The 25,570-nt window shown below is 39.9% G+C and overlaps 1 protein-coding gene across 1 annotated transcript in view; it reads left to right on the top strand.

Annotated features, from left to right (window-relative positions):
• DCLK3 (doublecortin like kinase 3) overlaps positions 1–13,275 on the top strand; it is a 30,328-nt gene extending 17,053 nt beyond the window's left edge. Inside the window, exons 3-5 of the mRNA XM_086846972.1 lie at positions 6,057–6,189; positions 7,098–7,265; positions 8,234–13,275. Coding sequence (XP_086703098.1) covers positions 6,057–6,189; positions 7,098–7,265; positions 8,234–8,430 — 498 coding nt within the window. The 3' untranslated portion in view covers positions 8,431–13,275. The remainder of the gene's footprint in view (positions 1–6,056; positions 6,190–7,097; positions 7,266–8,233) is intronic.
• The last annotated feature ends 12,295 nt before the right edge of the window (positions 13,276–25,570 follow it).

The raw sequence follows: 25,570 nt of genomic DNA, 5'->3' as shown, positions 1-25,570 counted from the left end.
CCTAGACTTTGTACACAGAGGTCAAAATATTGGTATGCACTTTTAGGCTGTTGACTTGTTTGTCTTACTTTGGGTTTTCTTTTGGTCAGGTGAACCTTGTAATCTTTATCTTCTGTTTTTCCCCTTCAAGAAAATGGGAAATGGATGAGAAGGAAGGGATCCTTGGCCTGTTTTACAAAGAAAATGTATATGTCTGCTCTGAACCTGCATTGTGTGAGAATCTAACAGTGTTCCTAATGACTTTTAAACATTTGGTTAATTGTCACAAGAGATGACAAAAGCAGCAATCTGGGAAAAAATATTTCCCTAAGTTTTATGAAAATAAGCAACTGGGGAAAGAAGGGAAGCAGTTTCTGTCCCCACAGAAGAAAAGGTAGAAATATAATTTGATGTCTAGTAAATTGTAAAATTCAATATTGACACAGGAAATATTGGAAACCTGGTTTAGCTATTAGTTCACTGCACTTCAGTTTCTCTTATGGAACTGTCCTCTAGTTATAAACTTCTGCAGCAGGCCACCGTCATCCTTTCTGCTTTTCCCCCTCCCTCTTTCACTACCGTGTCTGCCCACATTGATCAGGCTCCTTGCAGCATAGCTGTGAGGCAGAAGGGTGGTGACTTGCGCTACAAAAACAAAATCTGTTTGACAGCTGGTGTGAAGACAGCTGCTACGACTCCCTCCCATCTGCTAACAGAATCACCTCATTTTAGACTAGGTGTTCAGTAGGAAAACCTTTGCTGCCAAGGATGGGCAGTGTGGTGTGTTTGGTCTCCCAAATGAAGCCAGTCACTTCTTTCATTCTGCCTTGTGGAGCAAGATTTGCTGGCAAGATTTTTAGGTAAGGGACTGTTTAATTCTACAGCTGCTGGTATTTCTTCACTTGTGAGTGAGAAATTAATGCCCAAAATGTGCTGTTGTTTTTCCAGGTTGTAGCTGTAAAAGAGAAAAAGTCACCCCTTTTTAGGGGGAAGGGAGAGGGCTGTATTTGTGATTGTGTACTCATCTCCTTGCACATTCCCTCACATGCTAATGTGGTGATCTTCAAAACTCAACTTCACAAGTGTTATAGCTTTTTATCCATTTGAGATTACCCCCTGCTCCTTTTTCTGTCTCTCAAGTTTTCATGCATGTGTGAGAACTTCAGGTATAGCCTTTCTGCCCTTGAGCTTTGTGACACTATTTACATATACACAAAGGACTGTCCATTTTCCAACCCTATTTACATACATACAAAGCACTGACAGTTTTCTGAGTGCATATGAGTCAAAATCCTGTTTAACCACTTACCTGCCATAACTTTCAGAATTTTCTGTAAGATTTTTCATAGAGGTTCTTCTAGCTAGCAGGAAGGGATATCTGAAACTCAAACGTGTAAGCAGTAGTTTTTCTTAAGCTCTATCTATTTCCCAGGTGCAAAATGTCACATGGGCTAACTGGGTTTCATTATTTTCATTATTTCATAAGAAGAATCTGTGCTACCATATATGTGTGCATACAGAGAAATATTAATGTTGTAAATCATCAGCTTAAACACACTGATGGATTTCACAAGGTAGATATGAAGTCAAACAAGGGCATTAAGTACTGGGAGTCATCTGCAGACAGGAGAGAAGGAGAAAGGTTTTGGTTTGGTTTTTTATTTTTTTTCCTTTGAAGATGAATTTGACCTTATATTGTAATCTTCCAGTTGTATGGCTGGGATAGCTAGAAATCCTCAGAGAATATTCTAATATTCTGACATGTCATCTGTATTTGAGTAAGTTGTGTGCAGTTGACTGCCTATAGTCCAAGGCCACCAGATGCTGGCAGTTGAAGGACATAAGTATTTGTATGGCCTAAATTGCCTGTCTATAGAAAAGGTATCAAAGTGTGCTGGTCTTTCTTACCTCAATTAAGTCTATAGGCAGGCAGCACTATTTTTGCTTTGTTCTCACCATTGCATGGAATACATACTGTGAATGTCAGAGGTTAGATTTCTCTCGAGCAGGTTGTGCATTTGTGTAATACTGCTGTGAGGAAGTAGCCTGGCCTCAGGAATGATTAAAAAGAACCTGAGAAGCTTTTGTTTCTACAGTGAAGCATGTTTTCATGCTCAAGGTGATGCCAGGTGATGTAAAGGTAGACGGGACGGGAGGAAGTTGGGGACAAGGGGAATTCTCTGAGCTGACTGAGTTGTTCTGAGCACAGCATTAGTGAAGCTTCTAAGTTCTGGGCTGAGGTTTTCCGGCTTGCTGACAGGTTACATGCTGTCTCTGAAGTGATTGTCACAAAGCTGTGAAACTATACCCACTGTGCCTGCTGTTCCTACCTGCTCCACTGATAAGTAAAGTGGAAGCTCAGTGTTTTTGTCCTGAAAGAACAGATGGTGCTGTGTTGCCACCTTGTGCTGTAAAGGGAGATTAGGAGTCTGGCATCCTGAGAAAAGAAAAAGTGTAACAGTGCATTTTACAAAGCTAGAAATCTGAAGATTTTGGGACTGGGATTAAGACCATTGTGTTCTCCACCCTTCCCATCACCCTGCTGTTTTCTAAAAATGTGTATAAACGTTTCAATATTGTTTGTCTTAGTACAGTAGTGTGCAGGGTAGTTAAAATTCCATGTGATATGCTTTTCTTATGTAATTAAATACATTTATATATTTATAATATTCATATAATATATTAATATAATTAAATACATTAAATGCATTCATGCTCATGTTTTTGTATTGCATATAAAATTGAGCATTTCAATTGTGAATTTTTGTAACATCTTAACACTGTTACCCTTATAGATAGAATATAAATTCTTTAGATAGATGTTGTTCTACAAAGCAGGTGTTACTTTTATAATTTTTTGTCATTTTTGTCAGTTTGTGTCCACAACACATGGTGGCAAAAGATTGTCACATGGTTGCCTAATATAATAGAGAAAATGGCTGTGGCATTTTAGCTTCTTCTTGCAGTTTTGACTGCATGGTTGTAGTAAACTTTATTTTCACTTTCATACTGAAAAACATTTTTTCATGGAAGAGCAGCCAAAAAAAACCCAAAATATTTTGCTTAATCAAAACTAGAAGAGTGCACAAGGGCGCTGCTTGTTGTTCCGCAGGACCCCCAGCTGCTTCTCTGCAGAGCTGCTTCCCAGCTGGTTAGCCCCCAGCCTGTACTGATGCATTGGTTATTCCTGCCCAGGTTTTGGACCCTGCACTTGTCTTTGTTAAATTTCAAAAGGTTCTGCTCTGCCTCTCAGGTCTGCTGAAATCCTTCTAAATGGCCACATAGCATTCTGGGCCATCAGTCAATCCTCCCAGTTTTGCGCATTTTTTATAAAGAAGATAAAAACCGATTAGTAGTCTTTACTGTATTATTTTTTTATTTTTGTATTGCATTAAAAAATGCAATAATTTTTGTTTCTTAAAAGGAAAAAAATCCCGCAAAAATCCACCAAAAAGTCCAAAACCATTTTGTCTAATCAAAATTGAATGCATACTTACAGTCTCTATAAAGATGATTAATGGGGATTAGTCATCTGTAATGTAGAAGAGCAAATTTTGTCATATCTATGCCTTTAGTTATCTGGTACTAGAGACCATCCTGAATTTTTGGCTTTCTTAAGCGGTGTCTGATGGCAAAATATGAGGTGTTAAAGCACAGAGTATACCTGTCACATAATATTCTGGTTTGTCCATTCAAAACCAAGTCCAGGTATAAGTGGCTTTTTTGTAGACATTTTAGCTGCTGATCTGTTCCCCATAGTTCCAAGGACAAACAGTTTTTCATTTAAAGGAAATTAAAGACTTTTTTACCTCTCAAAGAATATTTGAGCATCAATCACTAGTATTAAGCATACTGATCTATTTAATTATACTGTTGCATTGTTTATGGCTTGGCCTTCGAATATGAAATCCTAAAATAGTTTGGGTTGGAAGGGACCTTTAAAGGTCATCTGGCCCAAGCCCTGGTAATGAGCAAGGATATCTTAACTAGCCCAGGTTGCTCAGAGCCCTGTCCAACCTGACAGTGAATGTTTCCAGGGATAGAGTATCTACCACCTCTGTGGGCAGCCTGTTTCAGTGTTATGCTATCCTCATCATAAAACATTTCTTCTTAGTATCTAGTCCAAATCTATTCTTCTTCAGTTTAAAGTTATTTTCCCTTGTCCTATTTCCTCAGGCCCTGCTACAAAGCCTGTCCCCATCTTTCTTTTAAGTCTTCTTTATTTATTGAATGGCCACAGTAAGGTCTGTCTGGAACCTTCTTTTCTTCAGGCTGAACAACCACAATTCATGCAGCCTTTCCTCACTGGAGAGGTGCTCCATGTCTTTTTCCCAGCCCTCCTCTGGACTGGCTCGAACAGGTCCATGTCCTTCCTGTGCTGGGCCTCCAGAGCTGATGCAGCACTGCAAGTGGGGTCTCACCAGAACAGAGCAGAGGGGAAGAATCCCTTCCTTCCCTTGCTCTGCTGGCCACGCTGCTTTGGATGCAGCCCAGGATATGCTTGGCTTTCTGGGCTGTGAGTGCACACTATTGGCTCATTCCAGTTTTTCATCTGCCAGCTACCCCAAATTGCTTTTCACAGGGCTGCTCTCAATCCATAATCCATTCTGTAGTGATACAGGGGATTTCCCCAGCTCACGTGTGGGACCCTGCACTTGTCCTTGTTGAACCTCATGAGGCTCAACCTTCTTGAGCTTGTTCAGGTGCCTCTGGATGACATTCCATCCTTCAGACATGTCAAACTCATCACTCAGCCTGGTGTTGCCTGCCAGCTTGCTGAGGGTGTGCTGGATCCCACTGCCTATGTCATTAACATATTTCATTTCTTAAAATAACCCTTCATTAAATGCATTATAAAGTAATGCTAAAGACCTGTGAATACAAAGTTAGAATTGAAGAAAGTATTTTGACGAATTGCCAGGTGGATTTAGGAGATGAGAACTGCTGAAAAGGCCCTATTAGGAGGTCATTCTGCATGAACCTATTTCTACAACTCTTGCTGTATGGTCACCATTACTAATCTAGTTTCAGGGCAGCAGGTAGAGTAGCAGAGCAATTTGGAAAGAAAGTAAAGCTTTTGTTGGTTTGCATTTTGTTGTTAGATCCGTATGTTGGAGATACACTTCCCATGTGTCTTGATTTTAGCTGTACAGTGCTGTAATTTGGATTTAGTATGAGAATAACATTGATAGCACACTGATGTTTTGGTGGCTGCTGAGCACTGCTTATCCTAAGTCAAGAAATTCTCAGTGTCCCACGCTTTGCCAGGTAGCAGGCGTACCAAAAGCTGGGAGGGTATTCCTTGCCATGCAACATTCTCCTCAGTAAATAAACTGAGGAGAGTTGGCCAGGAGTTGCTGGTCTGTGCTGGGGGATGGCTGGGCTGAGTTGGGCTGGGGTCATTGGGCAGTGAGCAGTTGTATTGTGCAGCACTTATTTTTCTTGGGTTTTATTCCTTTCTCTTGGTCTGTTTCCCTATCCCCTTTCTCATTATAGTTGTTACAATTCCTACTGTTATTATTATTATTATTATACTTTAATTTCAATTATTAAATTGTTCTTATCTCAACTCACTGATTTTTTGGATTCTCCTTCCCATCCCACTGCAAATGGGGGATGGGTGACTGAGCAGTTGTGTGGTACTTAGCCACTATCTGGGACTAAAACACAAAAATAAAGTCAGTAAGTTACCTGGGCTCATTGCATTTGAGCATAAAGATGTCCACAACATACTTCTTTGTTTTCCCAGGGAAAAAGAACACTTTATTTTCTCAAGAGGAAATAATAATATTTAATTGACTCCTGGCTCTTTTTTGTGTTCATTCTGTTAATTTATTGGAAGTTGCAGTGTGCCAGAGTTTGTAGAACAAAGTTTTCTTTTTTTCCATAATTGCTTATCCTCTTAAATAAATGGACCCTCTTAGTGTACGGGGGGAAAGACCCATGTTCTGAAGACTGCTTCCAGTATTAGTACTATTATTAGACCTCCTCCCTGTTTAATTTTCTGCTTCCTTTATATTTTGCTGTTTTAAAATGCATCTGGACTAAACATATATATGTATTTTGTTTGGATATAGGTTCAGCACAATGCAGATAAATCTACTACACTGAAACTGGCAGATTTCGGCCTTGCTAAGCAGGTTACAAAACCCATATTTACTGTCTGTGGAACACCAACGTATGTTGCTCCTGAAATACTTGCTGAGAAGGGTGAGTGTATATATTTTTAATTTGTCATAAATCTTTCAATTATGCTGAACTTTCTAATAATGGAAGTAGTCCAGAATGTTTCAACCTACTGAAATGTTTTTTCAGGGTAGGAGGTTGGCTAGCAGTGTAATTTGGGAAAGGAAACCTCTTAGATTTTAACAAACACAATCATGACATCAGTTATATTTGCATTATTAGTGTCTGTGCAAATATATAACTGGCTTCCAAGCAGACAAGCCATAAAGTATCATAGATAATAACAGCTGAAAGGGGGAAATGACCAAAAGTTCATGTTGCAACCTGAGTAGCCAGCCCAATTTCATTACTGTAATCCAAACAACTTTCCAAAGCCCCTGATGGTGAAAAGTCGGTGTGAATGTGTATGATAAATTTATGTAACAATTCAAAACATGTTTCTCATCACTGGGAATTTTGAAGATATCATCTGCAAAAAGATTAAGACCTGGAAAGAAGTCAGTTTTGTTGGTGACTCAAGAAAATCTATTTCTGGTTTTTGTTCTGTGGAGCTGGGTTGCACATCTCCAGTTATATCCAATTTCAATGGAAACTTGGCACTCCTAGTTCTTTTTTGAAGGGAATCTGAGGATGACTATTTTAGAAATATGTGCTCTGTTTCCTCAATTAGTCTCCAGTTGACACTGGCCTAGTGAGACAGTGTTTGTGAAACATGTGGAAAAGAGAGACTCTGTGAGAGCTGTAGCTAATAAAGGGCAGCTTGTAAGCGTGGTGTACCAGCCACTCGTTCTTTTGCTCACCTTATCTTTCTGAGCAGAGATTCTGTGCTTCTTTTTCATTCTATTTCCAAGAAACAGTTCCTCCTCAGTTGTGAGTTTTCTTTCTGAAACAAGACTTAAAACAAGACTTATGGTTTGTCCCTTCTTCCTTAGGCTATGGCCTTGAAGTGGACATGTGGGCAGCTGGTGTGATCCTTTACATCCTGCTCTGTGGCTTTCCCCCTTTCCGCAGTCAGGACCGTGATCAGGAGGAGCTGTTTCAGATCATACAGCTGGGTCACTACGAGTTCCTATCCCCTTACTGGGACAATATTTCTGCAGGTAAGATTCTGCACTTATAGCAGGTCGGAGAAGTGGCAGTCTTCTTCCCTGAAGTAGGAAAAACTTTTTTCAGGGCAGTGAGCTTGATCAGCTTGGGGTATTTTATTGGTCTCGTGTGAATTTGTGCTTTAAATGTGAATTCAGTCCTCTGGTACTAAATAGCTGTGTTTCTGCATATTAGTTCTGAATGATTTAATACATTTAACTCAGTTCACCCCTTTCTAAGCAAAAGCAAGGATTTTCCTCCTCATGTGTCTCTGCAGAAACAGGTGTCAAAATAATCTCAAGGGTTATTTTAAATGTAAAGATGTTACCAAAATCTCTAAAGCTGAGAATGAAATCCTTGCCCTGCAGAACAGTGTTGATTTCCTATTGACAGTGGGGTCTGCACATAGTAGTTTTTTTATTTCTCACAGGCTAGTACAGTGTCTTTTGTGCACTCTTCAAAAATCAGAAACCCTAAAACTTCTTCACTCCCTGTGCAGTCTTTCAAAGAGCATGTTCTACAGCATTTTACATTTATGCCTCTTAAGGGATGAGATAGCCAGTGCTATGACACATTCACATTCCTGTGAATGTGAACACTTGGCCTGATGCCTTCAGCATACTTTTTGAGATTAAATTCCCTTCACTTGCTCCTCTGTTTCTGAAGGGGAGAATGACATCAGTCATGGACATTTAATATTTTCTGTCACTAGCTCTAACTGCAGTTGTTAGAACAGATCCTGGGGATAGTCACACAAACCATGGCAAAACTAATGAAAAAAATAAGAAGGACATTTTATGTGAGTATAATTGTCACCATCACAGGATGGGTAAGGTTGGAAGTGACCATGGTGGGTGATGTGTTTCAAACACCCTGCTCAAACAGGGTCATCCTAGAGCATATTGCACAGGATTTCACATCCTAGAGCGCATTGCACACCACCGTGCTTCACTCCTCTCTCCTTTGCTTTCTTCCATAATAGCAGCAAAAGACCTCATCACCAGGCTGCTGATAGTGGATCCCCAGAAGCGCTACACAGCACGCCAAGTACTTCAGCATCCCTGGATCAGAACAGCGGGGAAAACTAACAGCAGGAATTTGCAGAGGGAAGTGACAATAAACATTGAGCGCCATTTCCGGGCCCAGCGCCGAAAGGAAGTTGTTGATGAGGACACATGAAATCCTTCAAGCTCATTTTGTCTTCTTTTTATTGATTAAGAAATCATTTATGTTTTCTTTTTTTTTAAATGAATTGGGAATTTAATGTGTAGCTGTTGGTGGCTATTGCCATGCCTTTTGCCTTTTTTTTTTGATTCTGAGATTCTGAAGGACAGAGATCAAATTCACATTCACCTCTTTTGATGTTACTTGGCAGTCTCTCTGTTGAAAGCAGTGGGGGACTAGATAAATTCTGGAGGGTATCTATTATTTTTCTTTAAGTACACATTTGGGCTTTTACATCCTTTACAAATGTTTGCTTCTGTGACTGACACTAGTGGTGAGTCTTCTCTCAACCTTTTTGTATATCCTCCAGGAGTTTTGTGTTTCTAATGTTTTCAAAATATCTGTCTGCATACACATCTTGGACTAATTATTTAAATTCCTTCTATCCACAGAGAAGGAAGAATAAAAATAAATATATACTTTAGCTGTAGAATATAATATATAATCAGCCAGATACTGTTTTTATTAAGTTGTGAGGAAATACAAACCCTTATTGACCAAATCTGATATTTTATCATATCTCCCTTGGCAACATCTGTCACTGGTTGTTCAGGCTAATAGATGGTACAGTGTTGCTGTTACAAGAAGGTGGTGCTGTGTACTGTGGAGGTTTCATTTGTTTTTAGAAGGTGGAAGATATGGCTGATACCTTTTCAAGATTCAAATAATAACAACTTTCAAAGAGGTTTTCTTCCTACCCTGGGCAATAGGAGGTTAAGTGGTTCCAAGGGCACTTTGCTTCTTTTCCCAAAGTCATAATTATGGAATGGTAACTCAGTCATTTTTCCATATTGAGATTTTTCCCTCTTAGAGGCATCCATGTGCATCTTTGACTTGTCCATGCTGATGAAGAAGAAAAAGCTGGGAAATCGTGACTAAAGTTAACCCTTGCCTTCACAGTTTCCCTTTCATCAATACACTTCACAGCTGAATTGTTTTTTTACATTTTTTCAGTGTAGTTTAGCAATTGGTTTATTTGCTTGGGTTTTTTCTCACTCTTACCCTTGCTGTGACCTTTTTCTCCTTGCTTCCATGAGAATAGGAAATGGGATGAAATTAGACTAAAATCCAGCTTGGGGAAAAACAACTCGGCTGTGGAAAGTTCTCCCAGGGGGAGTGTCAGATGCTCTATTGCACGTGTTTTTTTAATATTTTTATTGGATGCAGTTTTAAAGTAATCCTGTGGGGGAAAAATACAGCCCAGAGAGGGGCCATGACCTGGACCAGCTTTTGAATCTCAGAACTTTTGATTAACTAATTCAAAATGCACTTGAGTTTTCCATTTTATAATGGAAATTTATTTGTCCTCGAGTTCCATGTGATAGAAAATTATATTGATGTTAGAATATAAGTGGTGTTGGCATTGAATACACAGCCTTTAGAAATGAAAGAGGGTGTTTTACTCTTGGAGAGCTGCTGTTCTGCCTTTGTATTTCATAAAGACAAATGTCAGAAGCATTTCAGAATCAGTGAAACATTTTCACAGCTATATTAACCAGAATATTATTTTTTGGTGAGTGCTAATATTTTGTGTGAACTTGCTGAATAACCAAAAAGTGTAGGGTGCTGTCATCATGTTCCTGTTACATCTTGTGACTATTTTGCTGCAAGAATTTTGTATAAAAGTAGACATCACTTGACTCTTAAAGGAGAATTGCACTTTAAATTAGCTTACTTCTAATACTTACTGGAATAAGACTTGCTATGGAGTTCAAGAATTGGTGAAACAAACAAATCAAATCTTTACTGTATGCCCAAGTAGTAGCTATATGGTATGTCATACTTCTGCTTTGGAGTCTCTAAGTCAGGAAGACTTTTTCTTTTCCTGAAAACAAGAATGAATTTAAGTGCTTCCCTGAGTTAAGGGAACCTAATGTAACCTAATATTATAAAAAACATTACATCGTATTTGAGTACTAGTAATAAATGTATCCTCTGTTAATTTAACTCTATTTTGGATAGGAAATTGTGGAAAAATAGCTTCTGATGTGCAATACTATATTTTGTAATTATCTTATTTTTAATATAGTTGTTTAGGAATAAAGTCTGAAGTGACAAAAAATAATTTAATCAACAATGAATCTGAAAGTTTGGAGATTGTGTTACAAGTTGCCTTTTTCACCTTTAAGAACCTGTCTGCAGCCTTATTCATAGTGCAGAAGATGGAGAATTTGCTTGTAATGATTATAAAAGTAATTATTTTTTGAATGATTTTTCTTTTCTTTCAAGTTCTGTTTTCCAGACAGGCTAAGCATGGACTGTGCCAGGTGGTCACTGCATGGCTCCTGTAAGTACAGATGCTGCTGTGGCAGTGCTGAGGCACAGGTTTGTCGCTGTTGCTAATAGACTTGTGGCACTAGGCCCTCCTCCTTCAGGCTGGAGGCTGAAAAAGCTTCCAGGTGCTTCTCAGGGTTTTTACCTCTTTCTTTCTTTCTTTCCTGCTTTGTTTTTACTTCTTTTCTCTTGTTGCTTACAGTGTTCTTGCTCTGCCTTTGTGCTGTCTGAGGGAGTCCAAGTCCCCATACATGTTTAACTTGAGCAATGAAAACCAGTATGATTTTGGAGAGCTCAGCCTCAAGCTTTGCTTGCTGATATTAAAAATCATATTAGGCAGGAGTAAGACAAATAATGGTGAAAATCCCCTCTCATCTCCTACTGCCTTTTCTCAGGCTTTTCTTTTTCCTCTGTGTGGTGTTCTAATGCAGACCTGATCTTTATGCTCTGTAAGAGGGTTTCTAATATATGGACCATGTTCATACTGTATGATTGAGGATTATTGTTGCTCTTCCTTTCCTAAGGTTTTTCTAATGTGTTCTGTCTCCTTGGGTTCTGGACTCATCTTCCCCTTAATGTTTTCATTTCTTGATTGGTTCCTTTCTCTGCAGTAAGTCTGAGGAGGCTCAAAGCTGTGGGAGATTATAGACTCAGAGCAAATTATTGTGGATTTGTTAGGAAGAAGAAATACCCCTTCTTGCTCTTCCTTAAGTCTTTTTGGATTAGACTGTCATATGACTTTATATTCCACTGAAAATAAAATAAGATATGGTGTCCTCATCTCTTTAAATACTAGCAATGAAGAGAGTCTATCATCAAGAAAAACAACCCTTCCCCCAAGAACTAAGTGCAAAGTATTAATGAATATTGCAGACCTTAACAGGAAAGTTCCACTTCCAGAGGATTTGCTGGGTCTAAGGCAACAGAAGGCAAGAACCTGTTTGTTTGCTGCAAGCTTTAGCAAATCAGCTGAGTAGGAGTCCTTTCATGCCTCTTAAAAGGTATTGTTTGGTTCCTAACTCATCATGGAGATTTTGATAAAGTTCTAGTTATTCCACAGTTATTTCTTTACTATCTGGTATTGACTATTTAAAATATATTCTGCTTTTAGAAACCAGAGGCTCTCCATTATCTTTAACCATTGACTTGGCTCTTCTTTAGCTGGTTGCAGCTTTTAAACATGCTTGCTTATTTTCATGCCCTAACTGTAGTATTTCTCAAACTTGAAGCAGGCACAAAGATCCAAGCATATTAGAACTGAGCCATCAATATTTCATTTTATAGTGAAACACATTTGTCATAGATAGAGTTGTTTTTTTAGCTTTTTCAGCTACCTGAAGATGAAGTAGTCCCTGGATATCCCCTCCATTTGCCACCAAGGTCAGCTTCTTCACTTTCCCATTTGCTATTACATTTAATTGGTCCTAGACCTCACCTACATATTTTCTATCACCTATCATCTGCCTACTGTCACTGGCCTCTTACACCCTTGGATCACTCCCATTATTGAAACATGGTGATGGTGAAATCTTCACATATTAATATGTTTTTCTTCAGGAAATTCTGGCCTTAGAAATGGGAGTGGGCAAAAAGTTTTGGAAGTGTTTAGGCATATGAAACGGTGCAAAAAAACTGGCACTTGACACTGGGCAGTGCATAACTGCCTGAAAATGAACAATGGGAATTTGGTCATTGCTTGTATATTTAGTCTCCTAACATTTAAAAATGTGTGCCCAGGAGACTCATGATTGAAGCTTGACAATACAGCAGAGACTGTTTCTTCTGAGACACAGATACTTTATCTTCTTTTATTTAGGAACCTTCTTAATCTAAGATTGTTCAGGGGCTGTGTGCAATAGCTGGATTCAAACACCATCAAATCTACCACCTGTCTTCTGACTGGAATTATAGGTGGATTTCCTGTATCTCTGTTACTGCAATTTTTGGCTGTAGGGTGATGAAGGGATAGTGAGTTGTTATCCCCTGAGTTTAGCCTCTTGGGTTTTGGTCTTCTTGTGAAAGTGAACTTTTAGGAGTTGACTGCTTGCTTTTTGGCAAGTACCCATATTTGGGGAGGTATTCAGTCTGCTTGAAAATATAGTAAATTTCCTGTGCTTATTAAAATGATCTTCTCAAAGACACATAAGTATCACTCTTAAATATTTTTCCTATAATTTCTTCTGTCACCTGGACTTATTTTAGTTTAAGCAATGTAAGGAAAATACTTTTATGTTTCTGGGCATGTGTTTTTCTGACTTTTCTATGTCCACAAGTAATACTTTATTGTTGACATTCTTGCTCCTGAAAGGGATTATGGGCACTTTAACTGGGCTGACAGTGTATAATGGCACTGTTTGTTCTACAATATGGTTTATTTGTAACTAGGTTGAAGGTGTAGTTTTCTAAATTAAAATACATTGTAGACTTCAGCAGAAAAGTTGTTACTCCTCCTCCTGTACCTCCAATAAAGGTAAATTATACAGTAAATGTTATGTTTCAGTTCTTTCCAATAAATTGGTAAACAAATGTGTGGCCAAGTATTTTGAGGTTTTTTTTTTTTGGTGGTTTTTTTGTTGTTGTTGTTGTTTGTTTTTTATTTTTTTTTTTTTTCTTCTGGCAATGTATCTGTTTTGGAAATGCTTGTTTTAAAAGGTTTGCAGTTTCAGTAAGTATTGTGTACACCTTCATTTACAAATAGCAGAACCCTTTCTAATGCTGCAGTCCTTTGAATACCTACAGTATTTATCTTACAGTGTTTGTCTTTGCTGCTGCAGATAATCCCATTAAATCCACCACAAATCTTTGCAGAACTGGAGCTGAGATTTATTCTACCACCATTTTTTCCCATATTGTGTTAGTCATACATGCTGTGATGTTAGAGCGATCATGACAAGCAGACTTGGCTTCACTTATGCTTAATGCACACAGGAATGACTTCTCCCATCATTAAAACTTCTGTAAAATTCAAGTTTGTTTAGAAAAAGGTTTGCTTTCTTTGTGGAAACAGGCATTCCATTTGGAATTGAGTTGCTTGCAAAAAGTGGCTTTTTCAAAGGAGACTGTTTCTTAGTAGCCTGTGTATGTTTCAGTTCTGTTATTAAAAGTGGTATTTTCCCGCAGGCCTGCAGTATCGTCTGAAGCAGTGGAAATTAAATTGTGTCTAGGATATTGATGGTGTTTTTGAAGAAGCTACCTTCTCTGCATGTGAGCATGTGTGATAAAGTGGCTTCCAGTGAGAAAAGTTTATTGTATATTGGTCCTTAAAGACATCACAGCCTCCTCATTACTCTAAGAATAACTGTAAACTCTTTGGAATGACTGACTTTCATGATAATCACACAAATTTATTACACTTCATTTTAGCAATTTGTATAGACAGCTAATTAAATCTGTTTTAGTGCTTTGCTGCTAGGAGTGGGATTCAGATGTGTTTCTGTGTCAGAAGTAGCTGAAGGCAGAGTCCAGCAGTGCAATAAATTTTTGTGAGTATCATAAAACTCAGACTTTGTATTCTTGCAGATTTTTTTCTTTTTAAATTAGGACAGTTTTGACAAAGTAGCAATTAGAAAATCAGAAAAAGTAAAGCTAATAACCTTAAACTGTCATTTGGAAACATATTTCGTTTTCTGAATTCAGAAACTGATATGAAGAGCCGGAAGCATTTTATAAAACAGAGAAATACAGGAACTATTTCCAGAGTGTTTCAGCAATTAAAGCAATATTTGGTGCAGCGAGAGCATGAAGTACCTTGGTAGGACTGAGCAGGAACTACAACAGGAGCTGTGTGGGATTGCAAGATTATTGGATAAGGAGTGTAGGTCTGAACAAGGGTTGCTCCTTATAACCGCTGGAAAAATCTATTGAATCATAAAAAGTGAATCCTGCATTGTCATTGCTGTCTTTCTAAAGCTTTCTAAATTTCTGTGACAACCACTGTGCTGTAAGAAAGCATTTCCCATGAAGAATTGAATAAAACATTTTAGATAATGTTTAACATAAAGGATTTCAGCAATGAAGATGATTTTCCTAGAAAACTGAAGTGTATGATTGCTAATCCCTATGGTAAGTTGTCAAGAAAACCTTATTGCTGGCTTTTCAAAAAAAGTGCAGTTTTGTGATCCTAAGCATTTGCAACTACCCAGCTTGCAATGTTGAGAGTTTCAATGACATTGTACTGCTCCAGCATAAAAACTTATTATTTTAACAGCTCAAAAGGAACATTTGTGCCTAGTGTAAGGCTGGAACTAAATGGGCCCAAATGGGTCTTACTAATTTCAGCTTGCCTGGAAACATACTGGCCAGAATATTGTTCATATGGTGAGGGATGGATGAAAAATGTATAATTTGACAGTGTTTCCGGTGGAAGCATAAAAATGTTCTTGAAAATGGGAACATGTTGGTTGTTTGGCTAAAAACCAGCATGTTTCTTGGTAGGGTATTATTTCTTCAAGTAAAGAAAGAGGGAGAAACACCCTATCAAATAGCCCCTCATGATTTGAAACAAACAAATAAAAAAAGATTCTGAAAGAAGAAAGTGGGAAATAAGAGGAGGAAAAACTGAAGGAAAACATAACTTTTTTAAAAAAATGTTTTGTTTTCTTTTATTTTCTGGACAAATCTAACAGAACTTTATAAGCAAAATAAAAAAATGTCTTTCCCTTTGTTGCTGTGTAACATTCCTGTGGTGGTTCCCCAGTTACTTCTGTGTGTCTGGGAATAGCTGATGCCGAGCAGGTACTATGGCAACCACTAGATATCTCACCAGGATCATAATTTTCTAGTGACAGGACAGAAGAATCCCTTAAATAAAAGCAAAACTGCTCCACCATGTAAGCAACTTTGAACAATTATTCATCCACAGGAGAATTTTATGGAAGTTTATTTTTACATGCTTTCATAACTCACGCAGTTAATATTCAAGGGACAGAAGTTAGAGCTGAATGTTGGACTGTGACAGTAATAAACTTCTCTTAACAGCTGAAGCTTTACATAAATCATTAGCTAATAATTTGTAAGGTTATAAAATCAGAGTATTCTGAAACTTCTATTTAGGTACAGAGTTGCCTGGAGAAAGGCAGTAGGATATATGAGGGAAATGAACAAGGATGTGCAGATAAATCCCTTAATGACTGGGAAAAAGAATTGTTTCTCTAAATTCCAAAAGAGACCACTGAGTGTGATGGTTGTTGAAAATGATCCTGCATTTCTTTTATGATGAAATATTTATTTTAGTATTTTTTAAGCTTTTATGGTGGGAATCTTAAGACACAAACATGGATTTTAGATTATCACTTTCTGTGAAACAATGGTACAATTTATGCTTTTGCCTTGAAAATCCCACCCTTTTCTAGAATATTTTCTGCTGCTCGCTAATCCAGGTTTTAAGGAAAACAGATGCATTTAATGTTGTATTTCTGTGACACTAAACTTAGTCCATATGTACTTGCCAGTAGCAAAGATTCCTTCATTAACATTTTCCAAGATGTATGTTTTGAAATGAAAAGGTCTGCTGGTGTTTCTGAGGGCATTCCTGTGTTTTAGTGGATTAGAGCTGGTGATGGAGACTTTTTTCCTTAGCTGGAAATAATGATTGCTTGAGGCTTTTTCAGGTTTTCAGCTTGTGTGTGTGCACAAATGGTATAAATGCTGAATTCTGTGCATGCCCTCTGTTGTGTTGGTTCTTGGGGTAATCTGCCAGTGATACTGCTTCTCCACACAGCTGAAAAAAAATCTCCAACCTTATTCAAAATGTGCTGGCAAAAATAGTGTCATCAGGTCATTGTTTTAATGAATCAGTGATGGGACTGCTATGAATTGTACCAAAAACTAAACAGCTTTTATCAGGAGGATCCTTTGGATGAACTTTTGGACAGATCCTATACAAGGGGTTCTGGGAGGTGAACAGACAAAGAATTCAGCAGCTTCATTCTGGCAAGGTAAATCACCAGGACTGACTGATCAATGTTTTCAATGTCAAATGAACACTGAATGTTCATTTTCATTTCATTTAATTTTCAATGTCAAATGACAGAGGAAGGGTAAGGATGGGACAGCTTTGTTTTTTAATTGGAAATCTCCTTACTGGCAGGCTACAATGGTTTGGATTCTGAAGATTTTTTTTTAGTCCAAACTATATTTTGGGAGTCCCAGACTTAAAGTTTTTCAGTTTATATGTGCATAAATGTTTGCAATTTGAGTAAGACAGTTCTGTGTGGGCTGAAAAAAACCCTACTTATTTTCACTGGTATATTAGTTAATATGCTTAGTTATTTTACTGATTTTCAGGTGTAGTCTTTTTTGGTGGAGCATACAGCTTGCAAAACTGAATCTGAATTTAACCCGATATAACCAGAGAAATATAGGTTTTCAGGATGACACTTTATGTATGCTTCTTTGAAAAGAGATGATTTGTATTGCTGAGGTGTGTGGACATTCTGTTGTTAGCGTGAAGATTTTCCAGGTGTGAGTTAGCTGTTAATAATACCAGTGCTGCCTTTGGGCAGCCTCAAAGGTCTTCATGAGCTTAAGTTCTTGTTTATTTATTAGGAATGAGTGCCTTGATGTCTTAGTGAATGGCACTTCTTTAAAAGAAGGAACAACCTGAATTTCTTCCTGGGAAGAATGCTGGAGAACAGGGTGTGGAACAACTGGGATCCAGAATTCACTCACACCCTGTCTGCTGATCTGATGTTGGCGTGGTTCCAGCGTGGGGAAAAGTCCTGGTGTGAGGTCAGGAGGTCAGAGGCTTCTGCCATCCTGCAGAGGAGTGGGAGAGGCCTCAAGAGCACAGAGCAGCAGCACTGTTTAGTTAGAGCAAAGGCCTGCCAGACATTGCTGTCCTCTCCTGCAGCTGTGGTCCCCAGTGGCCTCGTGTCAAGGTACCTGTCTGTTCTCCTTGTTTTTGCCATGTCCAGCTTTGAAACCTCCATTACCAGGAACAGAGAGAATAACAGTGCAGGTACAGCACTTCATGTGTTTGAAGCCCTTCACAAACATGAAGTAATTAAGCCTCAGCAAGTCCTTATGAGGCAGATATTTATTCCAGCTGAGTGTTTGTGTCTGTAATCAAGAATTTGCTAGACTTAATCTTCCTGTCAATCAGCCTAATTGATTTAAATGTCTAATTGGGTAGATTCCCTCAAGTAAGTTCTGTTTCGGGAAGGTTAGCCTGGAGAAGAGAATTATGCAGGGGAAAAAACATGGCAAGAGGAAATCCTCAGCCAAGGAAAGACATGGACAACTGTCAGTGGTGGTTTTTAAAGCACCTAGAGACAGGAGCTATTTTTTCGTTGCTGCAAAGTGTCTTCAAAGAGGTCGAATAACCTAGAATTAAAGAGTCAGTCTTTGTAGCTGGGTTGGTTTCAAAAGGAGAAACTCAGAGAAAATCTCTAGTAGCAATGAGTAGTAGTATCAAGGAGGGCGGTGAGGGACTGAGGGATGCTACTCTGCACGAGTTCTGACTCATCTGCACTTTGTCTAGAGAATGACATCTTGCATTTTCAAGCTAGATGGTTTTTCTGAGCCAAACTATTCTATGATTCTAACAATGCTTCTCACTGTGGTGTTGAATGGTAGTTAGTGTCTAAGTGTGCTGCAGGCCCAACTTGCCATGGGGAGAAAGGGGAAAAAGTTACAAATAGGAGAGCTGAGCTGACAGGTGTTGCAAAGGGAAGCCCCCAGGCTCCAAGAGGTGTTGTGCAGTGGTCTGTTGTGCTGTGGTCTCCTCCAGACATTTTTTGTGACACTTCAGGGGACTAAGAAGTGTTTTAGGAAGTCACACCTCTATCTTCCTCCAAGGTAAGATTCCTGTGGCCTTCCTTATGGCTGCTGGCAAGCCTGATCTTTAAAAGCTTACAGAAAAGGATCCTGTCCTTTTCTCAGTCATGGTCAATGGCTTGTGTTGATCAAGGCTACAGTGGGACTGTTGTCTGTGCTGGAGTACGTGTTTCATCCTCCTTCGCTGTCTGTGCCTCATTACAGAGCTGTGTGTAAGCTACAAACGCTTCCCAGATCGGGTCTTTCCTCCTGTTTCGCACCAGTCTCATTCCTTTCCCCTGTGTGGCTTCAGCACAAGCAAACCTTTATAGCTTGGGACATTGCTGCTGGAGAAACACTTTTGAGAACTGAGTTTTAGTGGTACTTTATATGAATATTTTAGCTGCTTTTCTTAGAAGAGTGCTATGAGGTTTAAGAAGGAGGTCTACAAAGACAGTTTAAATACCTTCTGTGGAGCAGCATCCAGAGACCTCCTTTGCTGTGGTAGGGGATGTATAAGTAGAGTCTAAAGAGCAGCTTAGAAACAAACAAACAAAAGATTCAATGCCATCCTTCAAAATTTCACAATGGGAAGCAATGCTTGTAGAAATCCATAGTGAAAGTAAACAGCAGGTGATTTTTTTGCAGCTGATGCAGAGAAACCATCTTGCCTGCACCCCTTTCTACAGCCTGCAAACAGCTTTGAAAAAAAGATATGGCTGTAGCTTCAAGCTGACAAGGACTGCAATATGAAATTCATTTCAGTCGGAAAAGAAAATGAAAACTTGAAAAAAGAGGCCTACAAAAGGACATGATCAGGAAGCTGTATTAACTGGTGAAAAATGTTGCTTGGCATATTGTAACATCAAGAACCTTTATTTCAAAGAAAAATCTAATAATGTTACTATGTTTTAAACACAGACATTCTTTTTGTGTTCACCCATTTCTTATGAAAAAAGGAAGGGTGGTTTAAAATAAAAATAAGTGAATAAATTTCCAAAGAGCTTTAAGCATAAAACAGATAATTTAGATGATGTTCATCAAAAATCTGGTAAACCTGGAAAAAAGTATGTACATGGGTAATATCACTCTAGATTTTTGATTAGTTTGGGCTTCAATTTCCAGTGTCTCTCAGTAAAATTTGGCCCTTGCAATTTTAGGAAATGAAAGTGACACTACATTTTGTTACACAACATCTTCATGCACATGTGCTTATTTTTTCCAGTGATGCTGACTTGTCCCAGAAACTATACTGCTCACAATACGAAATGCTTGAGAGGATTTTTCTATTAACCAAAATGATAAAGGTTTACAGTGCTGTGCTGTCTTGGATTGTCTCTTGAAGTGAAGAGTCTTTTCAGTAATTCTGTCTTTACTAAAGCAGCTTTGATATTTTAGCAAGAAAAACACCTCTCATGGTGTGGCTGTATTTAGGTGAAGTGACATCCAGAAAATAAACAGGACAAGAGTATGCTGGATGTATTCATCCCACATTTGTAGTATTTGTCATAGCTGCATGACCTGCCAGCCAGTTTGTCTGCAGATTAGAGAAAGTGCTGTTCCTAAACTTGTAAGTAAAATGGAAGTGGAAAGGACAGGAAAGCAAAAAGAAATGAGAGGAGGAAGAGAGGTGAAGGATTGTTTTAGCTGTCAGGAGGCTTTTGCCATGGTTCCTGTGACCTATGAGCTAAAGGTGCCTGGGGTGGCCCAGTGCTACAAATCATGCTGTGCTGCCAGGCTGGGGCCATGGGCTGCTCACTCCCAAATTAGTCCTGTCTGACCCTTGCCTCCTTCCTGCCCACGTTGTTGTGAGCTCATATTATTTGCTAATAGTTCAGGTAACTGCTGAGTTCACTTGACAGCTTGATAAAGTCTCTAGTGCCAGGCAGAGCATGACTTTCTTCAGCCCCCTTCAATTTTCCCTCTGATCCATTCAGCTCTTATATAAAACCTTCAGATCAGAGTAGTAAAAACAATGGACTTTTCTTATCCTTTGCACATGGACCTCGAGGCATACCTACTGGGAATTATTTGTTATATGTACATGCTCCTTTTTCATCTTAATAGAAGTGTACATTTTCTCTTTTTCTTCCCAAAGATTTCCATTAACAGCCAATAACACTTGTGTAAATTGTTTCCCACAGGGCTGTCTTCCTTGCCAGGTCTGAATTATTTAACATATTCCTGCTTCAGGCAGCAGGAGGACGCACACAGAAATCCCACGGTGCTTAGGGAGGTCTTCTCTGGTGAGCATGCCCCAGGGAACCCAATGAGTGCACAACTCCAGGCAAAACCTGTGAGCAGTATATGGAAAACTACTCATGAACACTTGTAAAATCCTCACTTTTAGGCCTCAGGGTCATCAAGGCTTCAGAAAAACTTGCAGTGACCCTGTGAAACACACTGGGTAGAAGTAAATGGATAGGAAGGGAGAGTAGAAAAGGGGAGGTGGTGCTCCATCACTGCACAGGTCAGCAATAGCAGACCTGTCTTGGCTTGCTGAGGGTGCAGGGAGCTGTGCAGGTGCAGGGAGAGCAATGCAGCACCTTTGGGGTGCTGGGACTTGCCCCCAGGAGCAGCAGAGCTGCTGTCCTGGGAAGTGAGGTGCTGGGGGAGGAGGTAAGTGCCAGCCATAGTAGGACCGTGGCTTGCTCTCTCAAAGCCTCTGCAGCCCTGCACATTCACCTGGTCCCAGCAAAACTCAACCTGTGACTCGTTCCTTTTCTTCAAGCCATCTGTAACACAGGATTTTTAAATTTGATCTCATACTGGCTGGGTTTCATTCAATAAGAACACCAGGGTTTGTACCCAGTTTGGCCATACAGCTCTGTGTACAGTTACAGGCTTCTGATTTTTCCCTTCCCCTTCAAATATTTCAGTTTTATTATGGTTTCTGAGGGAGAGAGCCCTGGCCGTGGATGCCACCGGGTGGTGCTCTTGGCACAGAAATGGGGGGCTTAGGACGCTGCTCACTATTCGGGACTGAGCTCCGTGTAAAGATTTGGGCTTGGCTGCAGCAATAATTTACAAATGAACTTTGACACCAACAGCTGTTCCTCTGCAGGATGCACAAAAGTTTCCCGATTTTGAACTTAGTCCAGAAAAAACATTTTAAATATAGACATCTTCTTACAGTGTCTCCCAAAGGGGAAAAAAAGACCTATTTTGAAATAAGAGTTTTCTTGACACCCCCTCAGCAAAGAGTGTGGTCTGGAGGATGGCTCTGGTGATGCCACAACTCGTGCACAAGAGAGGTCTGGGAGATCAGTTGTGCTAGCATAGCTTTTGTTATGTGTACCATAGCTGCCATGGGTGGTGGGTGTGGAAATTTAGTATTTTTGGTTTAAATATCCCCAGGGGAAAAATACAGAGATGTCTTCCTTCTGCCTGCTTCCCTGGGAAAAATATCTGGCGTTCTGGTCCCAAGGGTCTGCCCTGGGGGAGCTCACACGGTGCCTGTCCTGGTGGGGAGCCCCCAGCAGGGATGGCCCAGCTGTCACAGCAGCCAGTGCTCAGTTTGAGCCCTTGGCTGCCTTGTGGGAGCTGGGCTGACACCTTGAGTGTGGTTGCAAAGGTAGTCTTCTTTCCTTCTCCTACTGAGAATCTTTTAAGGCTTCCCCACTGGAAATCTCTGCAGGCCTTTTTTCTTTCTGGAATGGTTTCCTGTTGCAAACCGTGCCTGTAGAAGTCACCCTTTGTCAGCAAATGGCACCCTGTGTTCTTCACGATTTGAAGACTTGGCTATTTTGGCCCTCATCTCCCATTCAGCTTGTCTGTCTTAGAGATGAAATCCAAGATTTGTGCCTAGTGCTGAGGTGAGTATGACTGTTGTCAGTGATATGCCATCTGACACTGTCAGATACAAAGAAGGATCCAGAGATGAAAAGGGGACAGTCCTGTAAGTCATGTCCCTGAGTGATAAATTCATTGGGGGTGGATGAAGATGATGGAGATAAAAGGTGTTATTTTGTTCTTTCTCTTACTGAGCAATGTGGGCTGTTTGCTTTCCTCTGAGTCAGAGCTGAGGATCTTTGTTCCTGTGCTGTACTAAGGCTGACCTATGCTACTGGAGCTCGGACACTGGTCCTGGACCAGCCATTCCCTAGCAGCTGAAACTGCTGGGATAGGCAGGAGACAGCTGAAATGGGGGCTTGTTATCAGAGGAGGACCTCAGCAATCTCCTTTTCCTAGGCTTTTTTTTTTAAATTTTTTTTTTTTTTTTAAATATTTTACTGTTTTACTTCTCCTAGGGGGAAATACTGAATTTTTATAGCACTTTGCTTCTTCAAGTTCCTCTCAAGTTGCTCAGCTTCTTTGCATGTGCTCCAGCACATGCTCGAGATAGTGAGGCACCCGGCAGAGCAAAGGCCTTTGAGGTGCTGGTGAGCAATTCTCTTCCTTCTGGCAGCCCAGTATGTGGGTCACCACCTTTCATTTTGGGCGTGGAAGAGGTGCTGCAACAGCACTGGCCTCTCCAAATTACTGCAGGAAGCAGCTGCCCCTATATTTAAAAAAAACCCTGCTACCGTTGTAACAGGTGGCACTAAAAAAACCAAACAGGACACCAGAATGAAACACTGGATTGTCTGTGTGCAGCCATCCTTTAATGACTCATGACTGTTCTTAACTGATGAACTGCCAGGGTCTAACAGCAAATTTATTTATTTACAGAATGTATTTAGGGAGCCTCAGCTATTTTTATTTCCCTTGCAATGCCCAGTGAAACAATTGCAGCCACCTCTGGTTCCTGATTCTTTGGGCCATGTCAGGAATTCTGCTGGGTTATTTTAGCCCAAGTTTCGAGACTTCATCAGCCAAATCATGGATTCCAGCCCTTCCACTGCTGTTGTGAGGCAGCATCAAGGGACAGGCTGCAGGTCCCTGTCCCACACTGAGTGCAGGACTTGAGCTCTTGAACCCCGGGTTTGTGTCAGAAATGGCCATCACTGGCTTGGTGGAGTGCACTTTGTGAATGTGCACGGACCTGATTTCAAGTGTGCAGAAATAAATCTAAACTTTTCTGATGGATGAAAATTCATTCTCCTTCTTGAGTTAAACTGACCTTCCTCTAGGGATGTCCAAACAAACAGGGAGAAGTGGGAGGTTGTTTCCTTCTGTTATTTGAGGTTTATTAAGACTGTGGTGGAATTGTTCACTTTTAGTATGGAAAGAGGGAAAATACAAGGAAATTGCCTAGAAGGTGGTGTGTGTGCTTGCAGTACATCATTCTTTCACAAGAGGTCTCTATGTTGTCTTCCAAAGCTCGGGGGAGATGAATTTGCTAATAAAAAGTTCAGCTATGAGGGAGCCCCTCTGAAGATTATTATTATTATTTATAAAAAGTGTTTTGGATACATAAAATGGTGCCAGACTGGGGCAGTGAAAATGTGTTTTGTACACTACTCTGATTTTTTTTTCTTTTCATAGACCATCTCTTTTAGCAACATATACCCTTAGAGTTGCTGGATTTCAAATTCAAATGCAAATACAGTGATCATGCTTTGAAAGGAAATAGGTTATGATTTCTCCTGAACCCTCTCCTTCTTATAGAAGATCAAAACTTTCTAGTTCTTGGGGTTAAGTGTACTGTTCTGTTGCAACAACAACAACAATTGAAAAAAAAAAGAAAAAAAAAAAAAACAACTTATTCCCAGAAACTTGAACTACCAAAATGACAGTGTTGCTGGCTATGCAGCAGCTGGAACTTGTTTGGGTTGTAAAGAGTTCCAAATACACTGCTTGCTTTTTCAGCTCTTCTCTGCCTTGTGCTTTGCTGCTGGTTGCAGCACTTGCCCAAAAGCAGAACCTGAGACCCTGAACTGTCAGCATTTCTGGTGGAAATCCTGTACCAGATGGAGATCTGATGCAGGACTGAAGAATTCAGAGGCAGGGATTTGTTGAGGTCACAAGGCTCTTTATGGGTAGTTCATTTTCTTGTGAACATGCTTGTCCCAAAAATAAGGGGTAAGCAAGGGGAGACAAAGCTCTGTGAGGGCACTAAGTAAAATGGAAATTAATTTTCTTTATGTTTTCTCTTACTTGTAGGTGGAAGTTGGAGCCCTTGGTGTGCAGTGTCTGAAGGGCAGAGTCCCGTGGGCACTGTCTGACACTGGGAAGAGCTCATGCCCCAGGCCCTGGGGGTGACCTGCTTCCCCTGCCAGAGGTGGTCACTGAGCTGGCAAGGAGGTTTGCTCTGGGCTAGCACTGCTTTCTCTTCCCTGGTGTGAGTTGTGCAGCATTCTGTCTGTTTCCTTGGCACTGCTGGCTGCTTCTTAGTAAAAGGCACAAGATCTTGGGATTTCCAAACAGGGTGTTATCTGAGAAATCCTGTGGTGGGCATTAATAGCTGCCTATGGATGTGGGAGGCTGTGTGTGCACAGGTGGGGGATTAGTGGCATAAATAAAAGGACACTCGAGTACTGAAAAGGATCATAATTTCTCTAATTTGGTTGCTAAATGGGCTGACTTGAATTGTTGGTAAATAGTTTGCTTAAAAATAGGTTTCCTGTCTAAAACATACTTTTAACAAGAAATTATGCTCTAAAGATGCTCTTGAAAGAGTTGCAGAAGCTGTTCACGTGTATAGCTTGAAGGAAAAATGCTACACATGAAATGTAATGTGCTTTGCACATCTTGAGGGAAAGAAATGGCCAGAACTCTATGAAACCATGAAGAAAATATGTTTGTGCTATAGGTGGTGGCCAAATGTTCAGACTACGAGAGTAAGGGTGAATTTTCTAGATCTACTGTGCAGATTTTATTCAAAAAGAAGTTTTTGCAACCCCATAAAGTTACATATTTTGGAGGGAAACCTTTTGGAAAGACATGTTTTTTGTTTTTGTTTTTTGTTTTTTTTTAATGGAAGTGTATTCAAGACTGTATAGCTTTAGGCCTTAGCTTAATAAAGAATCGTGGGAATAAACAAATTATGTTGCAGTCCATTACCTGGGGCCTGGTTGCATCCTTGAAGGACACAGAGAAGCTTCAGACGACAAACCAGAGACTCCTGCGGTTTCATCCCGCAGGAGGGGATGTTTATCCCCGCCCCTGTGTTGCAGAAATTGCT

This window comes from Cyanistes caeruleus, chromosome 1 (assembly GCF_971803275.1).
Source record: "Cyanistes caeruleus chromosome 1, bCyaCae1.hap1.1, whole genome shotgun sequence".
Taxonomy (NCBI): domain Eukaryota; kingdom Metazoa; phylum Chordata; class Aves; order Passeriformes; family Paridae; genus Cyanistes; species Cyanistes caeruleus.
This window is presented reverse-complemented; position numbering and strand designations above follow the sequence as displayed.